At 51.3% G+C, this 27,957-nt stretch overlaps 1 protein-coding gene across 2 annotated transcripts; it reads right to left on the bottom strand.

The window, feature by feature from the left end:
• Positions 1–101: 101 nt before the first annotated feature.
• Sdc1 (syndecan 1) lies at positions 102–27,781 on the bottom strand. Of its 2 annotated transcripts, none has more exons than XM_045150397.1 (5): positions 27,743–27,781; positions 4,246–4,327; positions 2,916–3,388; positions 2,296–2,434; positions 102–2,160 (listed from the first exon to the last, which is right to left on the bottom strand). In XM_045150397.1, exons 1-5 carry the CDS (start codon positions 27,764–27,766, stop codon positions 1,991–1,993), a joined length of 888 nt encoding a protein of 295 aa, XP_045006332.1. In that variant the 5' UTR covers positions 27,767–27,781; the 3' UTR covers positions 102–1,990. The 2 variants fall into 2 exon arrangements, with proteins under 2 accessions (XP_045006332.1, XP_045006333.1); XM_045150398.1 differs by lacking the exon at positions 27,743–27,781 and adding an exon at positions 26,858–27,149.
• Between the last annotated feature and the right edge of the window lie 176 nt (positions 27,782–27,957).

Here is a 27,957-nt window from a genome sequence, read left to right as displayed (position 1 = left end):
GGTATCAAGCTGGAACAACCCAGTTAGGCTCCTACTGCAGAAGGGGACAGGTAAGGGAATTGCCAGGCTAAGAACAGATTCCAACACCACCACCACGTGTCTGCTGTCCAAGACGACAAGTACCGTTTATTGCAGTTACATGAATGGGCCCAGTAGCCAGGGCTGGGGCACTGCTGAACCATGGGCCCAAAGCTGAGTGCAGTCCCACATCCCACCCCTGCACTTCACATTGGGTCCAATCATTCACTCCAGCTGCAAGTCCCAGGATCAAGCACGGGGAATGGGGGTTCTCTTCATTTGGTGGTATGTCTCTGTGAGCCTGTCCAGCAGCTGGAACGTTGTCTAGTTAAATTAAGCAAGGATGAGTTTCCAGGACCTCCAAGCTGGGCCTTTGGTTCCAGCAAAGGTGTAGGAGAAGGGTTGTCCCAGGTGTCTGCCTGCAAGGCAGGCCTGGCTGTAGTGATCTCTGGTCAGGCTATGCTAGAGTCCTGGATACTTAAGCCATTTAGAAGGGCTGACATCAGGCCCTGTAAAACCTTGGCAGAACCTACAAACTTGTCACAAAGAAGTTCAGCCAAAAGAAAATAAAAATTAAAAAAACAGAGTGAGTCTGGACCCAGGATCCCTTCCCTCAGAGACATGAGGGCACAAAGCCTCAAGCCCAGCTTCCCAGAGCTGCCAGGGTTTGGGAAAAGGCTGGCCATGTCCACAATGCCATCCCAGAGAAGTGAAGGCAGTTGAGTCCACATGACTCCTTTATATTAAAGTTTATTACATCTGCAACATCTACTGTACAGGGAAAAACCCATTGGATTAAGTAGCGTTTTGCCAAAAGCAAAAGACTCTTTGGGAAACATTCCTACCTCCAGCCCGAGGCAAAGGTGCAGGAGCTGAAGGTGAACTTGCTTCCTGATGGAGGAGCCAGTGACAGCTGTAGCCAAATGCCACTTGTCAATTTCCAGGAGAAAGGGTTCCCCAGAAATGATGCCAAAGGCAGGAGAGTCTTGAGGATCCCCCACTCTACCCTTCTATCCATCCATAGTCCTCTCTCCTTAGCCTGAGCACCAGAATTATTCACACAGGCTCTGCCAATGTTGCAGTGGCCCAGGCCATGGATATGGTTTGGGGTTCAAAGACAGACATGACTGCTCAAAAGAGGTGGCTGCCCTGGAGTGGTCAGCCCACTAACGGGCCACCAAAAATGAGGGGCCACTACACAGTCCATACCCTGTTGCACACATGAGTGACAAACTCAGAGACACACAAATTAAGCCTGCATTGTGGAATCCAGATTTGGTTCTTCTATTTTAAAAACAAAACAATAAAAAGTCTTCTTAACCCTGATGCTGTCTCCTAGATGCAAATTAGGGAAGCAAGATGAGGGACACCAGTCAATTGACTTAACTTACCCTAGAAGTGACAAAGTCTTACTAGACTAGTCTTATTAGGGCTATGAACAGAGAAACTAGAGGAAACATGTGCAAAAACAAGTTGATACCTAAAGTAGACACAGACTGAATTCTGAGGAGCCCTGGACTCCATCTCTGCCACAGTGCAGCCATGCCCCCAAGCTGTCTCTACAATAAGTGCTATTGTATGTCAGCCAAAGCCCCCTGCCCCCAGGATCTTCCAGCCACAGCAGGCCATCCAGGTCCACAGCGCTGCACGGTCCCAGTTCTCTCCAGAGCCGAGTCTAGGAGAGGCTGCTCTCATTTGCAGAGACTGAGTCAGCACTGTGGGATGCCAGGAAGAGCTGTGGTGGAAAAGTCAAGATGCGAGAAACCTTTTGCGCCCAAGCCTCTAGGCAAAAGTCAGAGAAGCAGACTGAGCTCCCAGCACACCCCAGGACTGCACGGGCAGGAGTAGCCGGAGGGGTGGAGGAGCTGGGGAGATGGCACAGTGGCAGGAAGGCCACAGCTTATAGTTCTTCACAGAAGAGGCAAGTGGGGGCCTAGTGAGTGGCAGGGGTGAAGGGAGAAATGCTCCCACATCAGGCATAGAACTCCTCCTGCTTGGTAGGCTTCTGGTAGGCACCACCATTGGCTTGTTTGGGCTCTTCCAAGGAGTAGCTGCCCTCGTCCTTCTTCTTCATTCGGTAGAGCATGAAACCCACCAGGCATACAGCGAAGATGAGCCCCACGAGTCCTCCAGCAATGACCCCTAAGGAATGGACAGAGGTTGGCTCAGCTCAGTGGCTACTTGGGCTCAGCAGCAGTCCCACCCCTGCCGGACAGCACAGGAGAGACGCCATCCCAGAGCTACAGCCTGCCTTTTCCCACCCTCCCTAGCACTCACCTCCCAGCACTTCCTTTCTGTCCAGGAGGCCCTGTGAGGCACCTGTGGCCCCTTTGTCCACAGGGGGCTGATTCCGGTGGTCAGGCTCCACGGCAGCTACGACAGCTGTGTTCTCACCAGATGTTTCGAAGGTGAAGTCCTAGAAGAGAGCAGGTTGGGTCAGAACCACCACTACAGCAGCTCCCTGCAGCACTTCTAATCTCTAAGTAGACTTCCCTGCACCCCACCAACCACACCCAACCTGGTCTGACTGTGCATCCTGGACCCCAAAGCCAGCGTCCCTCCTGTGATATAGTCACACTGGACTCTGGCTAGCCAGGACAAGTATCTTCTCCAGTGACACACAGCACACATTTGTGTATGAAAATTCCCATGATGCTATAAGAGAAAAAAAATACGGCTTGGGAGAGGTTTCACCCTAGTGTAAGTTTGGGTGGCAGCTCTTTGAATGACCTCCAAGGACTCCTTTGCTAACCCTTATAACCAGTCTGTACTTAGGAGGCAGGACCCTGTGAGCCCCGTCTTTGTGGGAGGAAGTATAATGTGCTCAAAGAACACGGGGTCCTGGTTATCAGGCACTGGTGGCTACACAACATCCCAAACAATGAGAGGCCACTCACCTGCTCCCCAGAGCCCTCTCCTGCTGGGAGCTGAGTCGTGGCTCTGTCTTCAGTAGCCCCACTGGTGGCAAAAACACCTCTGTCCTCCACATGGGGAGGGTGATGCTCAGCTTGGCCAGGGGCTGAAGTCTCCTGGAGGCCAGGCTGCATATCCCTGTGGGGATGGGAAGTGGCAGGTGCCTGGGCTGTGGTGGCTCTGGCTGTTGAGACCCGCTGAGTGACTGGGAGCTGTGTGGTCTCCCTGGGCTCCAGGGTGACCTCTTTCTCCTTCTCCTGAGCAGTGAAGCCAGGATCCACTTCTGCAAGTACAGCCACTCCCTCCTCAGGCCTCTCTCCAGTGGGCAGGACAGAGGTTAAGGCAGCTGCAGCATCCCTGCTGGTGGGCTCTGGAGCTGTGGGCATGGCTGTCAGGAGCCACATATCCTTCCAGGTGGAGGAGGTCTGCTGTGACAAGGTGACATCTGGCAAAGCACCTTTAGGGCCAGAAGAAGAGAATACCAGGGTCAGGGACTCCCTCCCTAGCCCAAGAACAAAGCCCAACCAGCTTCGCTGGGAGGAGACCAGAGACTGGGCCACGACTTGAGGAGGACTCTCGCTCAGAGTGAGCTAGCTGGGGCTGAACCTCCTCTCACTCTGGAGCATGGCCCAGGAGAGTACCCTTTGCCTGTGGGCAGCCTGGCCTCTGGAGCTGGGAGGAAGACCCCAGAAACCTGGGAAGAGGTTCTGCGGTAGTGTGGGAACAGGACCCCACCCAGTGCACACAACTTGCCTGCCCTCTCTCCAGAGGAACCAGGCTTCGGGACACAAGGCCTTCTGCCTCATTAGCCTCTGCTCAAGGCCCTTTTCCCCTACTGCCTTGATCTCCCTGCTGAGTCCTTCTTTACTCTAAAACTGCCACTTCGTCTGTGAAGCCTCATGGACTAGCTCCAGCTCAGGGGTCCCTCTTCCTTGGGAAACAGGGACCTGATGGCAAGTCTATCCAAAACTCCCAAAATTATCTGGATCAAAATAGTATTCCCATCTCACACATGGGAACACCAAGGCTCAGAGGAGGTCCCAAAGGGTGGCCCCAGGGGAGTGTGTGCTGGTGTGCAATGGGGCAGCCCTTAGCCTCTCACATTCACAGCCTTTGCTTCTACTCCCTGGAGCTGCCAGTCAACTGGGCAGCTTCATGCAGCTGGATGCCATTATGTTCTCTTAGCATCATGCTTCTGACCCAGTTGGGGAAGGTAGGGCTGGGAAGAGAGGTGGTTCACTAAAACCAGGTGACTGCCTGCCCACCACTTCAGCCCCAGCCTGCTGTCATCTCAGTGTCCTGGGTCAGCCTTACCTGTGCCTGAGCCAGAGAAGTTGTCAGAGTCATCCCCAGAACTGTCCTGGTCTTCAGGGGGCACATTTGTGGCCACAATTTGCTGGAAAGGGATCAGAAGTGGGTCTGAGTGGAGGTGTGACCAGCGTCTCATCCCACACAGCTAAGTGCACTAAGCCAGCCACATGGCCCGGCTACATATGCAGAATCCTCAGGTCTGGGCCGCCCCTGGTCCTCCTCCACCCACTGATGCTATGATGACATAGCTTGGTACCAGGGACTGGGTCATGTAATGAGGGCAGGGCCCTCACCCCAAGATGCTCAGTCTGGTTAGGCAGCCTGACCAGGGAACATAGGCTGTATGTGACCCTATCCTGAAAATCAAGCCTTGGAGACCATCAGCAAGGGACTCAACAACAGCGCCCAAGAATAATCCCAAGACAATTTATACCCAGGAAAGTAGCCTGCAGGTGTCCTGAGCACTTGGGCATAGGCAAAGATGCCATAGTCAGGAAGCACAGGCTGAGGACAATAGGGCCATCTGTGCCAAAACAGCCCCATTCAGGGCAGTCACAGGCCTGGCCAGAAGGACTGTTTTCTCACCCAGCCCTGGTCACTCTGGTCAGGCTACTGTCATCCTCAGGGAAGGAAGGACATAGCACCATTCAGACTGGGGGCAGAGGAAGCTAATCCTGAAGGGGCTCTGTACTAAGGGAGTGGCAATAAGTGGGCAACAGCAGCCACAGGAATGTGGCCTGCCTTGCCCGCCACTCCTGTTCTAAGAAGCTACACGTGCTGGATTGCCAACACAGTCCTTCAGCACCCGGGTGGGTACTGAAGGAGGTGGAGCATCGCCCCTAGCTGAGCAGGTGAAGGACTGGGCATGGTGGCACACGCCTTTAATCCCAGTGCTCAGGAGGCAGAGGTAGGAGGATTGCTGTGAGTTCAAGGCCAACCTGAGACTACATAGTGAATTTCAGGTCAGCCTGGCTAGAGTGAGACCATACCTCAAAAAAAAAGAAGCACATCTGTATGGCTCAGCACCAACCCTCCAGAGAGTCCCCAACTTGCTACTCACCACTTGAGTAGCCCTAAGGATGTCATTATATGTCCTCTGGCTTCAGTTTCCCATCTGTAACATGGGGGGGGGGGCAATACTAGCACATGCATTATAGAACTGTTACAAAAACTCAGTGGAATTCTGCAAATAAAAACCTAACAGTTGGCGCATGTTTTTAATCTCAGCACTTCAGAAACTGAGGTAGGAGTTTGACGCTAGCCAATTCCAAATCAATTTCAAGTCAGCCTAGGTTAGAGTGAGACCCTACCTTAAACAAAAAAAAAAAAAAAAAAAAAGAACTTGGCACATAGTTAAGTGTCCACAGTTATTGCTCTAAGTAATGCATGAGGGCCATTCAACCTAGGAACAAGATTCTGGAGTCTGTGGCAATCCCTGATGCCAGTAGGCCTGTGTGGAGGACAAAGGGCAGTGTGGGAGCAGAAGACAGAGTTTGAAGAGGAAGTGGGAGGAGTCTCTCCAGGGACCTCTGCAGAGTGGCCCAACTGAGGCTAGGCTCCAAGAGAACAAGGTTGCCTCGGCTCAAAAAGCTTGGCAAACACTAGGCACAACCCCATGGGCCTCACTCATCAGTGAGACAAGAGCAGGGAGGGTCAGACAGGACCACTGGGCTCCTAAAGCAGAGCTGGACTGGGTATAAGCTCTACATTCAGGAACCCAGGTGAGAGACATATCAGCATGTCTAGAAACTGGCAGGCCAGAAATAACACTGAACTTCCTTTTAAAGTAAAAAGCAAAACTGTACCCTCTTCTCCCACCACCACCACAAAGGTTTTGAGCCTAGAAGAGCCTTTAATGGCCCCATCTACAAATGCAGTATTACCCACCATGGCCCAGCCCTAAGGGGCAGTAACAGTCCGGGGTGACCCGTTCACAAGAAGCAGCCATAGATCCTAGCTACAGATGACTGGGCTTCTGCGTGAGAATGAAAATACTTAGTAGCAGAGGCCAGTAAATGAAAAAGGAGACATAAAAGGAAGAGAAAGGAAGGGAGGAGGGTACTTAATAGGTTGATATTGTATATATGTAAGTACAATGATTGTGATGGGGAGGTAATATAATGGAGAATGGAATTTCAAAGGAGAAAGTGGGGGGGTAGGGAATTAACATGGGATTTTTTTAATAATCATGGAAAATGCTAATAAAAATTAAAAAAAAAGAAGCAGCCATAGCCTACCACGGTCCAGACATAATGGACAGTCATAGTCCATTGTGGCCTGTCCATAAGAAACAGTCAGAAGCTATTCCCTCACCTTACTCAGGCCATGACCTGTCCATATCACCCCAGGTGTTTCCAATTCATCCTTGTCAACAAGGAGAAACATAGTCAAGATCACTTCTATCTTTTTTTTTTAAATTATTTATTTATTTATTTGAGAGCAACAGACACAGAGAGAAAGACAGATAGAGGGAGAGAGAGAGAATGGGCGCGCCAGGGCTTCCAGCCTCTGAAAACAAACTCCAGACGCGTGCGCCCCCTTGTGCATCTGGCTAACGTGGGACTGGGGGAACCGAGCCTCAAACCAGGGTCCTTAGGCTTCACAGGCAAGCGCTTAACCGCTAAGCCATCTCTCCAGCCCCACTTCTATCTTACTTACCCCTTCCTGACCCACAAACTCCCTCTCAAGGAAAAGCTAAAGATGGGGTAGGAGTCACAGCTCTAACCAGACCAGCCCATGCCACCCAAGAGTGCAAACCTTCCGGCCGATGCTACCATGGGGTTGAGGGGGAGCAGGCCTGTTGTTCAAGAGATAAGGTAGTCAAGGCTGAGAAGACACACTGAGGGCCCAGTACAACCCTGAAGGCATGTCTGAGAAGCCCAAGCACACACTGGGAGGCTGGCCTCTCTGCACAGAGAAATCTCAACAGCCTAGCTATTTCCCAAGAGCAGGGCATCTCTGAGAGCTAGGTAAGACTCTGGGTCTGCCCAGGCCCCAGAAACAATTTGTTCCCTAGGCTCTACTCAGCTTATCCTGGTGTGATCTTGTTTACACAACAAGCTCTTAAACAAACCTTGTCTCCACAGAAACCAGCAAACCAGCTTCTGAGCCGTCAAGCCAATCCCCTCTCTAGACCTCCACCAAGGGAGGGCCTCCTTGACCTCCCATCTCCACCCTCAGTTAGAAGCTCTCTAATAGCATCTCAGGTGAGGAAAAGGCCAGACTTCAGGCCCCTTGGGAGGAAATGAGCTGTGACTGAGACCCGACTTCCGGGTGTGGCTCTGGTGTCATCTAGCAGGCCTGCTGCTCTCACCACCCGCAGCGCACTGCCCTCAAGGACACCTAGTACTTCCTCAGCAGACACTGAGGCCATTGCTCAGGGCTGCCTAGGTACAAGTGGGCTCACTTAGAGCCACCTTCCGCCATCTGGGGAAGCAAAGGCAAATCCAGCCAGTCCTACCTTTCACCTCTGCAGAACCCAGGACAATCAGCTGCCCACTGAACCAATCAAAAACACAGAATGGAGCCGGGCGTGGTGGCGCATGCCTTTAATCCCAGCACTCGGGAGGCAGAGGTAGGCGGATTGCCGTGAGTTCAAGGCCACCCTGAGACTACAGAGTGAGTTCCAGGTCAGCCTGGGGTAGTGAGACCCTGCCTCAAAATAAAATGAAGTGTGTTTACCCTGTAAGCATAAGGACTTGTTTGAATCCCCAGCACCCATGTTAAAAGCTGTGTATGGTGGCACATGACTATAATCCCAGGGCTGAGGAGATGGAAATAGAAGGATCTATGTCTGGAGTTTGCTGGATAGCTATCCTTGCTAAATTGGTGAGCTGTACCCCATAAACCTAGGGGGAAATGCCAGCAATCCCACTAAGGAGGGCCCTCAGTGGAATAGGGGTAGGGACAATACAAATGATGGTACTAAAAAATGATGTAGCCATACAACTTTCTACTTAAAAACTTTTTAAAAAGTTAAATAAAATTGGAGGAAAAATAATCTGGGGGCTGGAGAGATGTCTCAGTTGTTAAGGCACATAAGGCCTAATTACTGAAGTTAGATTCCCCAGTGCCCACATAAAGCCAGATGCACAAAGTAGTGCATGCATCTAGAGTTCATTTGCAGCTGCTAGAGGCCCTGGTACACCTATTCTGTCTCTCCCGGGTGTGGTGGTGCACACCTTTAATCCCAGCACTCGGGAGGCAAAGGTAGGAGATCGCTGTGAGTTCGAGGCCACCCCGAGATAACCCCCAGATTAGCCTGAACTACAAGTGAGACCCTACCTCAAAAAAGGGGGGGGGACTTTAGATATGGCTTAGAGGTTAAACGCTTGCCTGTGAAGCCTAAGGACCTGGTTCAAGTCTTGATTCCTCAGCACCCACATAAGCTAGATGCACAAAGTGGCGCATGCATATGGAGTTTGTTTGCAGTGGCTGGAGGCCCTGATGTGCCCACTCTCTCTGCCTCTTTCTCTCTCTCTCTGTCCTCTCAAATAAGTTAGAAAGAAAGAAAGAGGAAAAAGCTAGGTGTGGTGGCCCATACCTTTAATCTCAGCACTGGGAGGCCAGGTAGGAGTATCACTATGAGTTTGAGGCCAGCCTGGACTGGACCCTCCCTCAAAAAAAAAAAAAAAAAAAAATCAAAAAACATCTGGTACTTAACACCATAAATTTTGCCAAATTGGTATAACTAACACACTCATGTAATCTGTGTCTCTCAAAACTTCATGATACTAAAATATTACTATAAGTAATCTTAATGAAACCATTGAGATATAGTAAAACTTGAAATCACCACTGATCCATTGTCAGAAATAGTACATGCTTAATCTAGTCTCGGTGTTACTGGTTCCATTTTTGACAGCTAACCACTCAACTGGATATGAATATGTAAGAAAATGCATATCCACACAAAAGCTAAATAAGTTTTTCTTTCTATTCCATCATTAGGAGCTCATCTTTTTCTTTTTTCTGTATGCCTTTTGTAGCTTTTACAGCAATTTGAATATCCCACATACTTATGTGTGCTCACACAACTCAAAATACATATTTGAATACCACAGTTGTGTATATTTTTCTTAAGTAGAGTGAATAATAGAAAGCTCCTTGATACGCAAGTTTATACTAAAATTTCAACTGGGTCATGGTATGTTTTAAGATGTTACTTTGCTGATAATAGAAACATTTCTTTATTAAACATGGCTTATGGCTCACAACTCTTTCATCTGGGCTTAATGATAATCACCTTTGAAATGCAGGAGGCTGAAAAGCAATTTTTTTAAGGTTTCATTTTTATTTCTACTATTCGTTTTATGTTTCAGTTTCTGAATGTAACATTTAGAGCTAAATAGGGCAAAGCATATCCTATAATTTGTTTCAAAAATTAAATTAATATATAATTTAAAGGGTTTTTCATTTACTTTTGAAAAAGAAAAATTTCTCTAACAGATGGTTGCACAGGATGGCACTGATCAACTTCTTGTAAAATAAAAAGAAAATTTTTTCAGCAAAAAAAAAAAAAAAAATCTGGGCGTGGTGGCGCATGCCTTAAATCCCAGCGTTCAGGAGACAAAGGTAGGAAGATCACCATGAGTTCAAGGCCACCATGAGACTACATAGTGAATTCCAAGTCAGCCTTGATTAAGACCCTATCTTGAAAAACCAAAAAGAAAAAAAAAAGTGGGGCTAGAGAGATGGCTTAGTGGTTAAGGCACTTGCTAAGTTAGGGACCCAGGTTTGATTCCTCAGTACCCATGTGGGAATGCATGTGGAGTTTGTTTGCAGTGGCTAGAGGACTTGGAGTGCCCATTCTCTCTTAAACACATAATATTTTTTTTTAATTTATTATTTTTTTAAAATATTTTATTTATTTATTTGAGAGCAACACAGACAGAGAGAAAGACAGATAGAGGGAGAGAGAGAGAATGGGCGCGCCAGGGCTTCCAGCCTCTGAAAACGAACTCCAGACACGTGCGCCCCCTTGTGCATCTGGCTAACATGGGACCTGGGGAACCGAGCCTCGAACCGGGGTCCTTAGGCTTCACAGGCAAGCACTTAACCACTAAGCCATGTCTCCAGCCCACATATTTTTAAAAATAAAATTTTAAAAATCAAAAACAATAAGGTAGACAGTGATTAAAGAAGACATTGACCTCTGCCTTACACACACACACACACATATGCACACATGCATTCACATACAAGCATACAAACACACATACCACAAACATGCACAGGAAGAGAGGGAGAGGGAAGGGGAAGGGAAGAAAGAGAGGAAAGAAACTAATTGTACAGTCAGAAAGATCTAGGTTCTTATGTTCTGATCTCTCAAAGTCAAGGTGTTTGCTCCTTCTTTACCCACAGCATAGACCCTGGACTGTGGCTGATTTGACAACCTAAAGCCAGAGATTTGGATCACCTAGAGGTGAGGATTATTGGGGTAGACACATAAGATGTGGGTATAAGAAGGAAGAGAGGATGGTCAGCCCATCTGCCTAGCCACCCCTCTAGCTATGTGGCAAAGACCCTGGAAAAATGCCCAAAGCAGGGCCCTAGTCCAACAGGAAACCGAGTGCAAAGACTTCAGCCTTCCCTAAGGCAGGAGACACTTCCACTGTCACCTTTAGATACCTACCCTCTCCTGCAACTGCTCAGACACAGCTGAGATTAGTATCTCTAACAGATAAGGAGCAGAGTTTGGGCATGGTGAGGCTCCTGCCTAATGCTACCCATCCAGCAAGCGTCTGCACGCCTGCAGTAGAGCCACACTTCTCTCTCTTTCAGGCCTATGGACTACCACCACTACCTTCAAGGACTGAGCCTTTCTATTTTAAGCAAAACTGGCCCAAGATTCTTTGCACAGCTTCAACAAAGCATCAGGAGCCAAATGAGAGGTCACTGAGTAGCAGCTGAAGGTAATCTGGAGGTACCAGGCTCATACATGGGAGATGCAAAAGCAATGGTGGCTCAGGATGGGATCCAGGAGAATTCATCCTCTGCTGCCAGGCATTCCTAAGAGCACATTCAGAGCTTGTGGGCAGAAGGCTAGCAGGGATATTTTAAGAAGACAGACTGGAACCACTTCCTGCCAGCACCTGCACTCAAATCCACACCTTCCTTGGCAACTGTAACCTGATGGAGCCCCACGTCCTAGCTTCCTAGGGGCTGCGAGGTGGTCTGAATTCCAGCACCTCACTAGGACAACATAGAGATAAGGGTACCTTGGCTGTGTCACAAACCAGGGTACTAAGTGGGTGCTCCCTAGAGGCTCAAGGACAGTAGACTCAGTTGCTTTATGGAAAGGACGCCCATCGGCTCCCCACCCCATCAACGAGCAGCTTTCAAGCACAAAGACCAGCAGTTTCCAATTATCACCCTCAGACACTACTAACATGTTCTGTCAACCATGGATTCTAAGTGTATAATAGCATGTAAGGAGGTTATGGAAGTAAATTTGGGCCTTCGACCTCAAAAATCAGGAACCATTATCTTTAGTGGGTAAGCAAGGTAAGAAAAAAATAATCTTGTCCTGGCACTGCCCTCCCTATTAGTGGTGTGGTGCCCCATACCAGAGGCTTCAGGAAGACAGAGCCTCAGAAGCCTGGCTATAAAAGGCTACCTAAGGACTGCACTGGAGTTGGGCCTTGAACCCCCAGCCAGCCTCCAGTAGTGGATGCCATCAACACAAGGTACGAAACAGGAAAGAGCTGGCAACTATCACTTCATTGAGTAGAAAGGGGAAGCTGAGCTATGGGCAGTCTGTAGCCACCAGTGTGGCAACAAAACCTCGAGCTTCTGTAGGTGGGAGGCGAGTCACTGAATTAACAAGTCCCATTAGTTACAACATCCAGCAACAAAGAGCTGTTCATATCAAAGGAGCTAGGTCACAGGCATTCACAAGCTGCCTGGTTCCCTAGTCAGGAGGCTCCACACTGGTTATAGGAGGACAGGCTTCAGTCACACTGTTACAATCCACTCAGCAAGCTACACATGCTCCCATGGCCATGCCAGGACAAACATACCTCACTCCTACCCTACCAAGATTTCAGACCACAGCAACATCCCCCTGGGCATTGAGGAGAGTTCAAGCAGGTTCATAGTGTGAGAAATCTGGCCCTCTTTGGTGCTTTGGTCAGCTCTGTGGATCAAAGAGATACGCACTGACTACCATGACCACAAATGTCACAACTCTGAAGGGTGAAAGGCTGCAGAGCTCTGCACTTTACCTCCTGCACAATCTACAATATGACCCAAGAATGATATCTGAGCCATGACCCACATCCAGGGTCCCTGAGAACCACCAGGAGCAGAGGCCAAGTGAAGCTCTGTCCCCAAAGGCTGACTTCAGGCCCTACAGAGGTCCCCCAGGCTACACTTAGAGCAGTGGTCTGGAGAAGACAGGCCTCACCCAGTAGGGCAAGATCACCACCTGGGTCCCTGGTCTGACTCCATCATTCAAAGACAAGGCACCCAATAGCAAAGCCTCAGAAAGCTGCACAGGCTATGGACCATTCTATTCTTCCAGCTTCTTCACTCTTGGTGCTGGACATGTGTCCTTCATGAAACAGCTGAGGGAACATCTACCTTCCAGACTCCCCGAACCCCACCAAGAAAAGCAAGAACTGTGGTCCTGATGCTGGAGGCCTTCCTGCCAAGGATTACTGGGGCATCACCTTGCCTTCCCAAGTCACTGGCTTTTTAGTCCAACACCTTCTCATTAGCTGCCCCTTACCAGTGATGCAGCTAAAACCAACAGCAAGAGGCTGCCAAGAGGCCCCAAGGGAGAAGCTGCACCCCAAGGGTAACTGGGCTGCAAGATGTCAACTGGTCTTGGAGGGACAAGGCAGAGGGAGAGAATATGACGAAAACTTACTTCCATCCTGGTGGCCCTCAGCACAGCCCAGGGCCCTGCCATGTGGAGGTGTGACCGTTCACCCTGCACAGACACCCTTTCCTTTAGTCCTAGCTAAAATGGCTGGGGTACTGAATGGCAGAGTATTGTCCCAACAAGCGTCTCAATAATGGTCTTCACCTCCCACACTAGGTGCTCCCGTTGTCGGGGGTGGCAGGTAGGGCGTGGAAGTGGCTTGGTTAGATGATCCTGAATTCCCTTACAGCTCTCACAGGCTAAGCTGGGTGGAATAAGGAGGCCACAGTCCTTTGTTAGGGAAAGAGTCACAGCCCAGGGCCTAGGAAACAGCTTCCACCTGCCCCAGGATGTGGTGAGGTGGTGGCCAATCCTTCACTCCTGGGGAACTGGTAGACTGCTGTTGGCTAGGGAGGCCTCAAGACCCTGAAATCTCCCACCAAAGTCACTCCCAAAAGGGAGCGGCTACACCAATGCCTTCAGGCAGCATCTGCATTTCCGGGCGGCAACAGGCACCGTAATTTATCAGCTTGCTCCCTCCAACAAGAGTCAAGCTTGGACCTGCTAAGAGGGTGATTGGTGACGGCCAGTGAGTGAAGGGCCCAGCCCAGGGTGGAGCCAAGAAGACAGGCCAGGCAAACGCCTGGCTAGGGAACATAGGACCCAAGGCACCCCATGAAACATCCAAGACCCTGCCAGTGGTACACTTTGAACAAAGATGAGAGGATATCTACCTACACATCCTCACACAACACCTCAGTAGTCCCTATTTTGCTACTCCAGACACCTCACTGCCCTGGGGGATTCCTCGGAAAAGCAAGGAGGAAAGATAGCCTCTGTGCTTGACTTTTTTTTTTTTTTTTTTTTTCTTTTTCGAGGTAGGGTCTCACTCTGGCTCAGGCTGACCTGGAATTCGCCATGGAGTCTCAGGGTAGCCTTGAACTGTCGGTGATCCTCCTACCTCTGCCTCCCGAGTGCTGGGATTAAAGGCATGCGCCACCACGCCCGGCTTTTTTTTTTTTTTTTTCAAGGTAGGGTCTCACTCTAGCTCAGGCTGACCTGGAACTCACTATGTAGTCTCAAGGTAGCCTCGAACTCACGGTGATCCTCCTACCTCTGCCTCCTGAGTGCTGGGATTAAAGGCGTGCACCACCACGCCAGCTTGACTTTATTTTTATTTATTTATGTGTTTGTTTGTTTGTTTGAGAGAGGGGTTGGGAAGGAAGGAAGGGGATTGGAGAAATGGCTTAGCAGTTAAGGTGTTTGCTTGCGAAGTCAAAGGACTCAGATTTGATTCCCCAAGACCCACATAAGCCAGATACACAAGGGGCACATGCATCTGAAGTTCATTTGCAATGGCTAGAGACCCTGGCATGCCTATTCTTTCTCTCTCTCTCTGTCTCTCTTCTCTCTCTGATTGCAAATAAATAAATATTATTTTAAAAACAAAGGAAGAGCCGGGCGTGGTGGCGCACACCTTTAATCCCAGCACTCGGGAGGCAGAGGTAGGAGGATCGCTGTGAGTTCGAGGCCACCCTGAGACTACATAGTGAATTCCAGGTCAGCCTGAGCCAGACAGAGTGAGACCCTACCTCGAAAAAAAAAAATAATAATTAATTAAAAAAAAAAAAAAAAAAAGGAAGGAAGAAAATGAGTGCACCAGGGCCTCTACCCACTGCAAACGAACTCTAGACACATGTGCTACCTTTTGCATCTGGCTTATGTGGGTCCTGGGGAATCGAACCTGGATCCTTTGGCTTTGCAGGCAACTGCCTTAACCATTGAGTCCTCACTGTAGCCCCAGCTTGACTTTAAAGACCCCTTTCTGTGAAAGCATTTCCCTTTAGTGTGCCATCACATAGAAAATAGAGCCCAGTTTCCAAATGTAGGTCTTTTCCACTGTACCACACTGTACAGCCTGCTTGGAGGGGCTGGGCTGTTGGTTCTTGAAAGTCCACTGCCATCACCAAGGTCCTGACCAGGTATCACCACCAAACCCCCTCTTCTGTGGAGCCAGTGCCTGCCCAGCAGCCTACATGCCAGGACTAGTCTCCAAACAGGCTCTGCTGAGACCTGGGTGTGGAGGACCAGTTGCTCTACTGCTCCCACCTGATTTCAGTCAGCATGAAGCAAGGCCACCAGGCCCAGGCCCAGCCAGCCTCTGGTTTGGTGCTACTCCTGAAGGGGAGCGATCTAAACCCTTCTGCAAACTTCCCAGCATATCCAGGGTTGTACTGTCAGTAATAGGACCCTGGCTGCTTCTCTCCTGATTGGGTAGATGCCCCTCCAGGAATTGGACCTACCCACTCTCTTTAGACAGCTGCTGTAGAAAGTCCTGGCTTCTACTTCTTGGACCAAGGGAACCAGCCCACCCTGCCATGAGAGCCTTTCCAGGGTGCTCTGTCCTCTTGCACAAGGGAGCCATCCACCCCTTCTCAGGTCCCTAGACCTTGAAAATCAACATATATATGGTCAAGGTAAAATGAGAAGACTCAATATAGGGAAAAGTGCCTTGTGGCCTGGGCTCAGCAGAATTGTCTATTTGCACAATGGGGATTTGGCTAGCCAGTGGTAAGAAAGCGTCTGAGGTAAAGCCTATGGCTGGTTATTTCATAAGCGTTCTAGCAAGTTTCAAAGGGCAACCAGGTGCAGTGGCTACTGCAGGGAGCAGCAAGCCTCACAACAATGGGATGTGCAGGGGAAGGACAGGGACACTTACCACCACAACCTTACATCATCCCTTCTCAACTTCTGAAGAGCATTATGGGCTAGAAGGATGCTAGAGATGCCCTAAATCAAGCTATCTGTAGAAGTGTCAGCCTATGGGAGGAATGGAGGTGATAGCCAAGGTCATCTCACATTACCCTCCCCAGCTGCCCTAAAGAGAGTCTAGGCCAGAAGTCCAAAGCAAAAGCCTCCTCCCCAGTCCCTCTTGGAGGCCCAGCCTGTCCCCACCACCCACCCCGAGGATGGCCCCAAGAACTGCCAGAATCTACCAGCCAAGGGGGCCTGACATCTGTGGCATCTAGTCTTCTTAAGGACATTTCCCTACACTGGCTAAATAGTGTCTTCAAGTTTCACAGAGGCAGAAACTATAGCTTTTCACACACCTGCCACCAGCCACAGCTCCAGCTGCAAGGCTGCAGCCCTGCTCCAAGTCTATCACCAAATCTCTCTTCTCAGCATCTCTGTAGTTGAGTAATATTCCCTTGAAAATAAAAATACCCCCCCTGCAAAAAAAGAAAAGAAAAATACCCATAGGGGGGACAAGGAGTGCTAGTCATTCATGCTATAGTATAATGAATCTGTTTCCTATAGGGGAGGGACTAATTCTGGAACTTGGGGGTAAGGCAGTTGGATAACAGAAGCAATACCCCATGGCAGAGGATTACAAAAGGGAGGCTGAAAGATGCAGAGCAAATCTCTGAACTTTTGTCAGGATGTGGATGCCAGCACCACCATACCTAGGAAAGGAACTGAATTCCCTTTTCTCCTCCCACATAGAGAAAGGGGGGCCTGGTCGGGGCAGGGCAGACCTCCCCCTCTCAGATAAGGCACAAGAGGACAGAGCACCCTAGAAAGGGTCTCATGGCAGGGTGGGCTGGTTCCCTTGGTCCAAGAAGTAGAAGCCAGGTCTTTCTACAGCAGCTGTCTAAAGAGAGTGTGTAGGTCTAATTCCTGGAGAGGCCTCTACCCAATCAGGAGAGAAGCAGCCAGGGTCCTATTACTGACAGTACGACCCTGGATATGCTGGGAAGTTTGCACAACCTCTCAGACTGGTAGTTGACCGTAATATGGCTGAAGGGGGACAGTGCGGACAGCCTCAGCCTCAGCAGCCTCTTAGGGCTTAGGCTGACAGTAGAAGTGGGAGAAGAGCCTGAGGCTGTGACCCTGGCTGGGGGGTTGGGGAGATGGAGGCGTATGAAGCACAGAAACAACCAAATTAGGCCTTGAAAAAAGTAATCTCAGCTTAAATTTCTTGAGTAACATGTGGACGGCACCAATCTAAACGTTTTCCCTAAATTAATAAAGTTAAATCTTAACAACCACTTCAGAACCACACCCATCTTACAGATGAAGAAATTGAGGCAAAGAGGACAGTTGTTTTTTTAAAGGGCATACAGCCATCAAGGTAAAGATAGGCCACACAGGCTTGCTACAGACCTGCTCCAACACTGTGGCACCTAGTGCCCTCACCCCATGGAGGAAAGCAACTCTCATTGTCACTGAAGGGGCTCAGGGCCTCTTTCATCTTGTACTCTGACCCAGGATGCCAGAAGTCGCAGAGAGGCAGTTTCCTCTACAGGGTAACCTTCTGTCTGAAGTTCCAAGCAGAGGCCACCAGACCTTACAACTGAAGCTCTGCTCTACTCATCTGAGCCCCCAGTCAGGTGCCCAAGTATCTGAGTTGACCTGGCTTCCTCCCTACTTGGTAGACCAGCTCCCACAGTTCAGGTCAGGAGCCAGCCCCATGCATATGCTCAGGTGGGGACAGAAGTCTGGCCTGCCACTGAAGGCTTGTGTTACTGAAAAGGGGCAAAAACCATGTCTGCATACCCAGTAACAGCAGCGACCCTACGGCAAGACCAGATGGCCATTCACAGTGAGTCTCTGCACCCTCCACACCTCGATCATAGTCACTGGTGGTGCTCCCCACAGCAGACCACCCTCAGTGCTCCTGCAGACTGGCTCTAGGCAAAGACAGGGCCTTAACATATTACTTCATTAATCTTTTCAAAAAGCCCCTTGGGCAGGATATGAAAAAGCCCATCTTACAAGGAAGAAGCAGGCTTAGAGAGAGGTAAAGAGTGGTGCTCAAGATTACACAAAACACGCTAAATCCAGATGAGATCCAGGTGGGCCACACTCCAATCCCATGGGCCTCTTTGTGGCCCAGCCCAGGTTTACGTAAGGTGAGGCAAACTAGCCAGCTAGCACTAAATCTACCTCACTGGCCCAGCCATGAAAACTTGGATCAGGCTGAGCTCCCAACGACAAACTCAGACCTCTGTGGCAAGATGAGTGGCTAGAGTGTCCACTGAATGGCTAGCCTGTCCTAGGTCAGATTCACCACACAAATCTCAGGACCACTTCTAGATTTCTATACCTCCCTGGCCTACCAGGGAACCACCATGCTCATGGTGCAGGTGTCAGGACTTTGAATGCCTCTGGGGCCAGTGTATGAAGACCACATCCAGTTCACGGGCCATGTCCAAGGTCTAGAGGGAAGAGCCCCACCCCATGCCATCCTGGGAGAGATGTGGTCCTAACATGGCACCACGCCCCCTCAGTTTTCTTCTGGAGAGAACTGGAGTGATGTCAGCCTCCACAACGGTCTCTGTGGCTTCAGAGACATCCTATAGCCTGAGGCCCTGCAAGCCTCAACCTAACCGCCGTATCCATTCAGAACTCTCTAGAGCGTTTGGGCCTCCAAGACCTAGGGAGCTTCCAGGGCATGCCTGAAGTGCTAAGCTGCTGCAGAAGAGCCCAGAGACATATCACTCTGTGACCCTTGACACAATCAGGTCCCCAACTAGCAGCCGCAGGAAGATCCTTAGCCACCACTGGCATGGCAGGCAGTAAAGAACAAGGCTGGGGCTCAGGTCCTGAAAGGCCTTCCTAGGAGCTCCTGGTGCCAGCACGTGGATGGCACAGGTGGACACCAGTACCCAGACCTCCCAAGTCTTCACTCTACCCACCTTCTCCAGGCCTTGCAACAGAATCCTGCCTTCTCAGCCTGGCCCTTCCAGGTCCCCAAGGATGGAGGATGACTTTAGGTTGGGCTTCAAAAGTAGGCAGACCCAGGGCTGGAGAGATGGCTTAGCGGTTAAGCGCTTGCCTGTGAAGCCTAAGGACCCCGGTTCGAGGCTCGGTTCTCCAGGTCCCACGTTAGCCAGATGCACAAGGGGGCACACGCGTCTGGAGTTCGTTTGCAGAGGCTGGAAGCCCTGGCGCGCCCATTCTCTCTCTCTCCCTCTATCTGTCTTTCTCTCTGTGTCTGTCGCTTTCAAATAAATAAATAAAAATTAAAAAAAAAAAAGTAGGCAGACCCAGGCATTAGCCAGGTGGATGCCCTGGCATGAAGAGGAAGGCAGATTTACCAGAAAAGGGCCTGCACAGCTACAGAAGGGTGGAATGTGAAAAATTAGGAGGCCCAGTTCCTGTCATTGTGCTGGAAGAGCTTTTCGCCTTTGGAGATGAAGGGTCCCAGGAGAATTCCCAGGGCAGGCCTGGTTGCCTTGCTCCTCCTGTTGCCCTGTCTGGAAGACCCTCCCCAAATTCTCCCCTAGGCCAGAAATCCTGCAGGTCTGAAACCTTGAGGAATGTTTCGCCTTGCAGGCAGACTACTAAATGGACACCAGTCTTGTGAGATTATGGGATAAAGCCCTCTGACTGGTTAGGGCCCATGATGAAAGGCAGACATTGTAAATGTCCTTTGTTGTCATCATCTCCCTGACTTGTGTGGGCCTATGGCCTCTGCTGATGGGCACTCCCTCTGGTGCTCCCAGCAAGAGGTGTAGGTCTGGGTCCAGCTGAGCTAAGTAGCGCTCACGAGCCCTCAGCACATATGGCAGAATGCTCCTGGGGCAGAGCGGCAGCCTCCCGGACACCCGCTAGTCATGTGACACAGACACAAGAGGTCATAAACACCCAAAGTCATGGCCTCCCCTCAGCCTCTGCCCCCATTTCACTGATGGGCTACAAGCCAGGCCCCTGAGCCCTCTGGTGTACCTCACTGTCCTGCCCCATCTCGTGCCATACAATAGGCACCAGTGGGTCAAGGCTGGTTGGGTAAGTCTCCAGGGAGGACCCGTGGGGCCTGGCACCATGACTCAGCTGATGTGTGAAGTGATAAACACGCCCACCTCCCTGCTGCCCCAACCTGCCCAACAAAGCTTTCATTCCTGCTGATGAACGGACCTCGGGGCGGGTGCCAGGATGTATGGGTGTGGGTACAGAAAACATTGCCTGGGCTCCCACCTCCAGCCTGACCTTGCCCAGGGGCCTCATCCACCCTCGCTCCCATGCTGAGCACCAAAAGCCTTCCTGATCTCTACTTGCACCCAGTAGTCTATCCTGAGAGGCCCTTGGGACAGCCAGTTTTCCCTGTTGAATTTCTAAAAGAGAAAAAAGGACAGCAGGAAAAACTGTCAGGAATTCCTGCGGGGTTACCTTTGCCCATCCCAGGACATGGCTTTCAGAAATGGAGGAGGGAAGGGTCTTTGAGCACAGAGGGGAAACAGACTGCTTGAGCCACACAAAATCAAGAACAGAGCTGGGACCAGGAAGGACAAGAATCATTTCTGCATACTTCTAAGCCAAGGATGCCAAGGACCAGAGCTGCCGTTAGGAAGGGGAAAGACACCCAGAAGGGAAGAGAGAGGAGCAAGCTTCCAGACATCTGGGAAGGAAGCTGCAGACAAGTAACTGGTGACCTAGTTTCCCAAAAGCTATGACTGCAGCAGAACAGGTAGGAAAGCCCTAGAAGATGCCTCAGGACTGCCCTGGCCAAAGCCAGTGTGACTGCAGCCCCTGAGCATGCGCATGTGCCAGAGAGCGCACACAGCGGCACGTCTCAGGTGAGTCACGCGGCAGAGGAGCTTTTCCCAGGGCTGGAGGCCAGCATAGTGCATCCTCTCCATATAATTAGGCAGCCCAGGAAACCATAAGCACAAGTAGATAGAGACCCTTGAGAGACTCTGAGTTGGAAGAGATGAGAAGCAGATGGGACTGGAAGCCTCTGAGATTCTGAGTTAACACAGGAAAGATCCCTGGGCAAATCCCAAAGAGGACAGCAAGCCTGCCACCACCCCTCTCCCTCTCCTGTCAAAGGTCCCAATATTTCCCACTGCACGCTCCCCAGGTCCTGTTAGGCTTGTCGCGACTTGCAGGACTCGTCAAACCTCCTGGCTCCCTAAACACATGGGGCAGGACAGGCAGGATACCTCTCCCCTAGGACCCATCAGGGCTACCCCAGTACTGACACAAGGAGGTGATCTGTGCTGTCAGGCCTGGGAACAGCAGCAGATCTCCTCATAATGTAAGCTCCTTGTGAGCAGACAGCAGCAGTCTTCCATGCAGGCAAAGTTTGCCTTTCTGAGCAGAAGCCTTCAATATCTGCCCAAAGCAGCAAACTATGCTATTACTGAAACTACCCCCAAGCCTCAGTCCTCATCTCTGGGACCTCATCTCTATGATCTGCACCCAAATCTATATGAATATGGTGAGACAAATGCTTGCCCTCCCTGGTCAGGGCTCAAGTAGAATGTTCTAATTGCACATTCCCACCCTCTCTGCTCCTGGGTAGGATCCTAGAGACAAAAGCCCTCTTCTTACAGACCCTCTGTTGTGGTTTGGTTCATGTGTCCCCCATAAACTTAGGTGTTCTCAATGCTAGGTTCTCAGGACGCAGTGTATTGTTGGGGTCGGACTTATGAGTGTTATAGCTAGTTTCCCCATGCCAGTGTTTGACACACTCTCCTGTTGCTGTTGTCCACCTGATGTTGGCTAGGAAGTGATGTCGACCCTCTGCTCATGCCATCATTTTCCTCTGCCATTATGAAGCTTCCCCTCGAGTCTATAAGCCAAAATAAACCCTTTTTCTCACAAGCTGCTCTTGGTGGGGTGATTTTTGCCAGCAACATGAACCTGACTGCAACATGCTCCTAAATTTCATTCCTTCTTTCTGGGCTCAGGGAGGCAGGATCTCAGGGAAGCTTTCAACGCAGCACTCCAAAGCTGGTGGGTGAAAAGAAAAAAGAAAGCAACCAAGAAGCAGTACATCTGGGACCAGAAACTATTTAATGACCAGTTTATTGGGGCTGCTCCTCTAGCAGGACCTAGCATTGGAGGGACCAGAAAGTGAAGGCCACACAGGCCTGACCACTTGTGCTAGGATATTCACTTCCTAGGGCTTACTAGAAATCTACTACATCTGCAAATGTTCTCTGGTGCTCAGGATAAACAACAGCCAGCATGTGTTTCAGCTGACTGGGGGAAGGAGGCACCACCACCCAAACAAGCCAAAAAGGTGTGAGCCTTGTGTAGCCTCAGGTCCACTATGCATATGATCCACCCTGCTCTGGGTCCCAAGGCTATCTCCTGACCTCAGCTTTCTGTGAGGAACTCTTGTCTGTGACCAAGTAGTCATCAGGTACCCACAGCCAAGGCCCAAGGCATTGCCCAATACTCAGGGTTTACCCAAAGGCACAGTGCAGCTAGCTCAGCACAGTCCAATGCCTACTCCATCCAAAATGCTTGCACCCTAGAGTCTCCAGGGTAGACCTGCAAATACCAGGCTGGACTCACAGGGTTTGGCCAGCCTCTATGTTCTGGACTTCTTGGGGCAGGGGGTTAACAGCCTAGGGTATTTATACTACATATGCATACACAAATACACACATACCAAAAATCCTGTTTCTGTCATTTTCTGTCCCATGGACGGAGCTTACCTCTTTAGGCTCCTCCCCCCCCCCCCATTCAAAAGATTCAAAAGGTAGAACAATGATATATATCATAAAAGTTTGGGAGTAAAGACTACATAAAACTGCAGGGAAAGTAAGCAGTCCTTAATAGTAGCTCAATTAAAGATAACCTTAACTGTACACACAGCTAACTCTCCTTGGGCACTTTCATTACAAAGCACTTTCACACATCCATTATGAAATGAATACAAAAATGGCACAACCAGGGCAGGAAGAACAGGTATATAGATGTCTGTTTTACACATGAAGACAAGACTTAGAAGTACAGTGAGTCACCGGAGATTACATAGTAAATTAGTGGCAAAGTTGAGCCTTGGTCCTGGGGCTCTGCTTAATCCAAAGCTGTTTCTGGCCCGCCAATCAGTATGAGTGTTAAGTTATAGAGAACATTAACTAAAACCCAAATAAAGCATATGATGAAGAGGTGGAGACAGGAACAAAGTCAGGATAAAGAAAATGAATCTAGCCAGGCACTGTGGCTAATGCTTGCAGTTCCAGCACTCTGGAAGCTGAGGTAGGAAGACTGCAGAGAATTCCAGGCCAGCCAGGCTACAGACTGAGATGCTGTCTCAAAATAAAAACAAGGGCCCTGGCTCATCAGTATGTATAGTAAACTAGCCTTGATACTCTAGGCTAGTCACAGATCAGATGAGATTGAGTAACTAGGCTATGGGCTCATCAAGTGCTTCCCCCAGATCATGAGTATTCACTGAGAAGTCCTTAGGTCCCTTCCTTGGTCTAGGTCTCTTTATCATTCCAGAATCAGGAGGGGTGGGGTCTAACAGCTACACCCTAGTGTCCATTCCATCACCTGTGTGTGGAACCTCAGAGATCCACCAAATCCATAGTCCAAAGGTTACTGACAAGTTGAGACCCTCAGACTTCAAAACAACAAGGGGGAAACCAGGAGGTCCCAAGATCCAGTGTTCTTCAGAACCTAACAGAACCAGATGATGCTTGACTTGGCACAGTGGGGAAGAGATTAAGTTATAAGTTTTGTTATTGTTGATAACAAAGGAATTAAGTGCTTTTGAGAGTCTGGCCCAAAGACAGACTACTTTGTAAGATAATAGTGAGTTTTAACTCACTGAAAAGGTCTGGATACCAAGACATTTTGTTCTCAAAGGATCTCTAGAATTAAAAAAGAAAGAAAGAAAGAAAGAAAGAAAGAAAGAAAGAAAGAAAGAAAGAAAGTTAGAGAGAAAGAAAGAAATCTCTTCTAGAAAATACTGCAGAGATCAAGCTTTCCAGACACTCTTCAGAGCCTTCTCCCCATCAATGTGTGTTTTATTGGAACCCATCAAGAGCCACAGGTAGGGACTTAAACCGGCTCCACCCTCCCCAGGGAGCTGAAGCCAACAGTGACATCACCTCCAAAGGCTGAGCCTTGCCTCTTCCACCACCACCCCCTAAACCACCTCTGGGGAAATGTCTCTACTAGTCCAAATAATTAAAGCAAAAGGGATTTTTAGGCCTTTCGAGAAGGAGAGGAAAGAGAGGGAGAAAAATAGCAAGTAACTATTCCAGAGCAAGTGACCATGGCAGAAACAAAAGACAAACACACACACACGCACACACACACACACACACACACACGCACACCCACAGAGGGATGTGTTACACAAACCTGTTTCAGTCCCTGGGGAGTGGTTCTGAGCAGCCTCCCCTTGCCTATTCAAAGCCAGGCACCCAGTAGCAGTCCTCCTCCCTACCTCAACAGTCCCTTGAGGGGTTCTGACCTGCTTCCCACAGGAGCCAAGGGAACTTTCAGAGGGAGTCAAATCTCTGGCAACTGTGGACACCTGCTCCCATTCTAAGCAAATCCCAATGGCCTTCATTTGTTAGGAAAAAGGGGCTGGGACCCCTGGAATGCCTCCTCATTGGCTGAACCCACATCCACTTTTTTTTTTTTTTTTCCTAGTAGGGTCTCACTCTAGCTCAGGCTGACCTGGAATTCACTATGTCGTCTCAGGATGGCCTCGAACTCATAGCGATCCTCTACCTCTGCTTCCCGAATGCTGGGATTAAAGGCATGCGCCACCATGCCTGGCTGAACCCACTTTTAACCAAACATAGGAAGCAAGGAATTTGCTGGGAAAGAGAAAACAAACCAAACTTTATAAAATAAGAAAAAACAAAATGAACACTTAAGCTCCAAGCTGAATTCAAAGCTGATCTCAAAGCTCAGGCAGTGCCTTGGGGCTCAGCTTAACCTCTGACTACAGGAACCTAAGGCCTGTTCCTCCCTACCCCACACAGACACTCCTGCTTCCTGGGGGGTGGGGGATTCCTACAGTGTCCAGTTCTTGAACCAAAAAGTCCTACTGTTACAGCATCTGCCCCCTTCCTAGCCTACAGAAAATATGGTCCACCAAGAACCCCACCTTTACAGCAGCCTAGCCAGTGTTAACAGATTTTAGGAATATCTTGTCTTGCCCAAAGCAGACCCAAAGAAACCATCACCCCTTCTGATCCTGACTGGAAAGTGGCAGAACCCCATCTCCGAGGCCCAACTTGAGACTGCAGAGTGGAGCAGGACATAATGCCAGGAGGGTCAGGAAGGCATGCCAAGTGGCTCCACTCTCTTCCGCACAGTGGTAACAGTGATTCCAGGCATAATCGAAGTCCCACAGAAACCACAACTTTCAAGAGCAACTAACTTCTTGAACCTCAAAGCCAGGAGTGCATGGGAGACCGGGCTCAGAAGACACGTCCCTCCCTGGGAACCATGGTCCAGCACTCCAACTCATGAGCAATTCAATAGGCCTTGGAATACTCTAGCTGACTTCATGCAGAAGCAGCGAAAACACTTTAACCAATCTCCTCAACGAAAAAAAAAAAATCTAAGTCCCCCAGCTTTCCTCACCTCAAGGGTCAACTCTCAACTCTTAACTGGTGGCTGCTAGTACTATAGAGGGTAACACTTGCAGAGGTTCGTCACTGCTCAGGGACATACAAGAGTCCTTCCCTGCCCACGTGCCTCCCACAGCCAGAACTAGGGAAGTCGAGCTGTCCAGATGTGGTGGAGAGAGACCGCTACTTCCGGAAGAGGAAAAGCCCCCTGCTCCACACCTCCCCACTGCCTCCAGAGCCTGACTAAGCCCAGAGGACCCCGGGGACTGCGCAGCCGGTGCGGGGGCAAGGGGCGTGGGCACCCCGAGGCCAGCGCTGACACCTGGCAGCTGCCCAGGACCCAGCCCACGTCCAGGGCCGGCGCTGCGGGGCGGTTTCCAGGAAAGGGTTACTGGGGCCGAGAACAAAGCGCCCCCGTTGGGGAAGGCGGGCTAGCGGACCGCGGCTGCGGCGGGAGAGCCACTTTCTGGGGACCCGTGGCATGCTCTTTGTCGGTCACGTTCCTTTTCAGGGGAGACCAACCCCCCCACCAAAGGTGGATAGCTGCATCCTACCCAAAGGCCTCCCCTGAGTCGCGAGTTCCATGTTTGTCCTCCTTTCCCCGTGGCTCCACTGGGCGGGCCAAGGGACCCGCCTTCCCTCCGCGCGGCTGCAGCACAAAGCCGAGTCGGGGGAGGGGGAAGAGCCACTGCGGGGTCCACTCGCGCGCAAGGACCCCGCGCGCTCCGGGCGCGCGGCCCAGGCGAAGACAACGCTCCGGGAAATGCACGACTTGAGCCACCCAAAAGTTGGGCTCCTCGCGGTCTCTAGAGTGGCGAGGCTTCCAACTTCCTGGAACCTCCCTCTGCCAGCCTGCTGGGCTCACCTGGGACAGCCCAAGTAAACCCGAGGGCCCCCGAACCAGCCCTGGTCCTTGGTCCCTCGGCCAGTCAGCACGTCCCTATTGCGCTCAAACTTCCCTCGGCGCGGAGGGGCCAGAGCCCGGGCTCGGCGCTGCCGGGGGCGCAAACCCTCCGTCTGGCTTGAATTAGGGTCAGCGGAAGGGGCGCTGTGGCTGCGGTCACTGCAGCCCGCCGGGTCACTGGGGGAGGACCGGTGTTCGAGATGCCCTGTGAGACTGCGGTGGGAGCGGGGCACCCCAGACTCATGTGGGGGTGTTTTACGTAATTGAGAGCTGAGGAGCAGCGGGAGCTCCGGTCCGTGGGACGCCCCGGCCACGAGTGGCAAGACATGCGCGGGGACCCACGACGGTGAAGGGAGTGGGTTCCCGGTCTCACCATCCCAGAGCCGCCCGAGGTAGCGCGGGAAGAAGTCCCCGCTCCCCTCCCCCTCCACGTGCCGCCGCCGGCATCGGCGGGTGGCGAGCCCGGGCTTCCCGCCTCCTTCCAGCCCCGTCCCGGGCCACACTCACCGGGAGGGCCGGCTGCGGGCGCAGGGCCAGCGCGCAGAGGCAGAGCCAGAGCGCCGCGCGCCTCATGCTGGTGCCCAGAGCGGCCGGGGGCTCGGCGGGCGGGCGGGCTCGGGGCCGGTTCTGCTGCTGGCGGCGCTCTGCTTTCCCGGACGCTATCCTGGAAGAGGGCTGCGGGTTTGCCGGCTGGAGCTGCTCTCGACTATCGGATTCCTGTACGCCTGCCTCTGCCCCGGCCCGCACCTCTCCCGCCGAGCTCCGCCTTATAATAAACCCACAGGCTCTTAGCCGTTGCAAAAACTAGCCCCCGCCCCCAGCTCGGCGGGCCGGGGCAGCCCCAGTCCTCATCCCGGGGCCCCGCCCCCTGATCGGCTCCTCCGAACGCCCCGCCCCCGGCGCCCGGCCCGGCCCCGCCCTGCCCCGCGCCGCGGAGGCCGAGGTCGGCCTCCTCACCCCCCGCCCCCGGCCTGCAATCTGTGATTCCCGCGTGGCAACTGCCCTACTCCGCTCCGCTCGGGGGCTGAAGAGCGCCGACACGGACCTGCCAGGACGGCCTGGCCCCGGGTACTGAGGCGCTGCCCCGGAGCCGGAGCGGTCGGCGGTGCCGGGGCAGCACGAGTCTGCAGCGCCCTCTGGGCAGGGGAGCGCTCCAGGTGCTCAGGACCCCACTCGTCGCCCCAAGGGACAGGATCCCACTGACCCCGGTGAAGTTCAAGCTTGCCACCTCCCCCTCGGCTGCAGATAGTGCACATTTCACAGCACTGGTTCTCATCCGCGTTCACCGTCTCCCAGCATTTGCAAAGTGACAGGAACTCCGGGCCTCTTTTTAAACAGCTGGGACGCTCTCAGGAAGAGCTGTTTTCTAAAGAGGAGTTTTTGGTGTCTTACCGAGACAATGCCCTCTCTCTTCATAGTCCAAGCCAAAAGGAAAAATAAAATGGCTGTTTTGTTCCCAGATGACCTCAGGCATGCCCATCTGAAAAGAACTGGTTGAGTTTCTGCTCCTTCCATTCCCTGTAGGGGGCCTGTGCCTCAGTGTTTCCATCACACATCAGGTTCATCAGTCCTCAAAGGCCACGGAAAGCCTGTGGGCGTGGGGCGAG

The sequence above is a fragment of the Jaculus jaculus genome, chromosome 5, assembly GCF_020740685.1.
Source record: "Jaculus jaculus isolate mJacJac1 chromosome 5, mJacJac1.mat.Y.cur, whole genome shotgun sequence".
NCBI classification, from domain to species: Eukaryota; Metazoa; Chordata; class Mammalia; order Rodentia; family Dipodidae; genus Jaculus; species Jaculus jaculus.
The sequence above is the reverse complement of the archived record's forward strand: the minus strand, read 5'-3'. Positions and strand labels throughout refer to the sequence as shown.

Excerpts from the sequence above, each read along its gene's own strand:
- Sdc1 (XM_045150398.1), bottom strand. The coding sequence starts at position 26,923 with ATGAGGCGCGCGGCGCTCTGGCTCTGCCTCTGCGCGCTGGCCCTGCGC. Across the intron at positions 4,328-26,857 it reads GCCCGCAGCCGGCCCTCCCG|CAAATTGTGGCCACAAATGT; the intron begins GTGAGTGTGGCC and ends ATCCCTTTCCAG. Across the intron at positions 2,161-2,295 it reads CAGAAAGGAAGTGCTGGGAG|GGGTCATTGCTGGAGGACTC; the intron begins GTGAGTGCTAGG and ends TCCATTCCTTAG.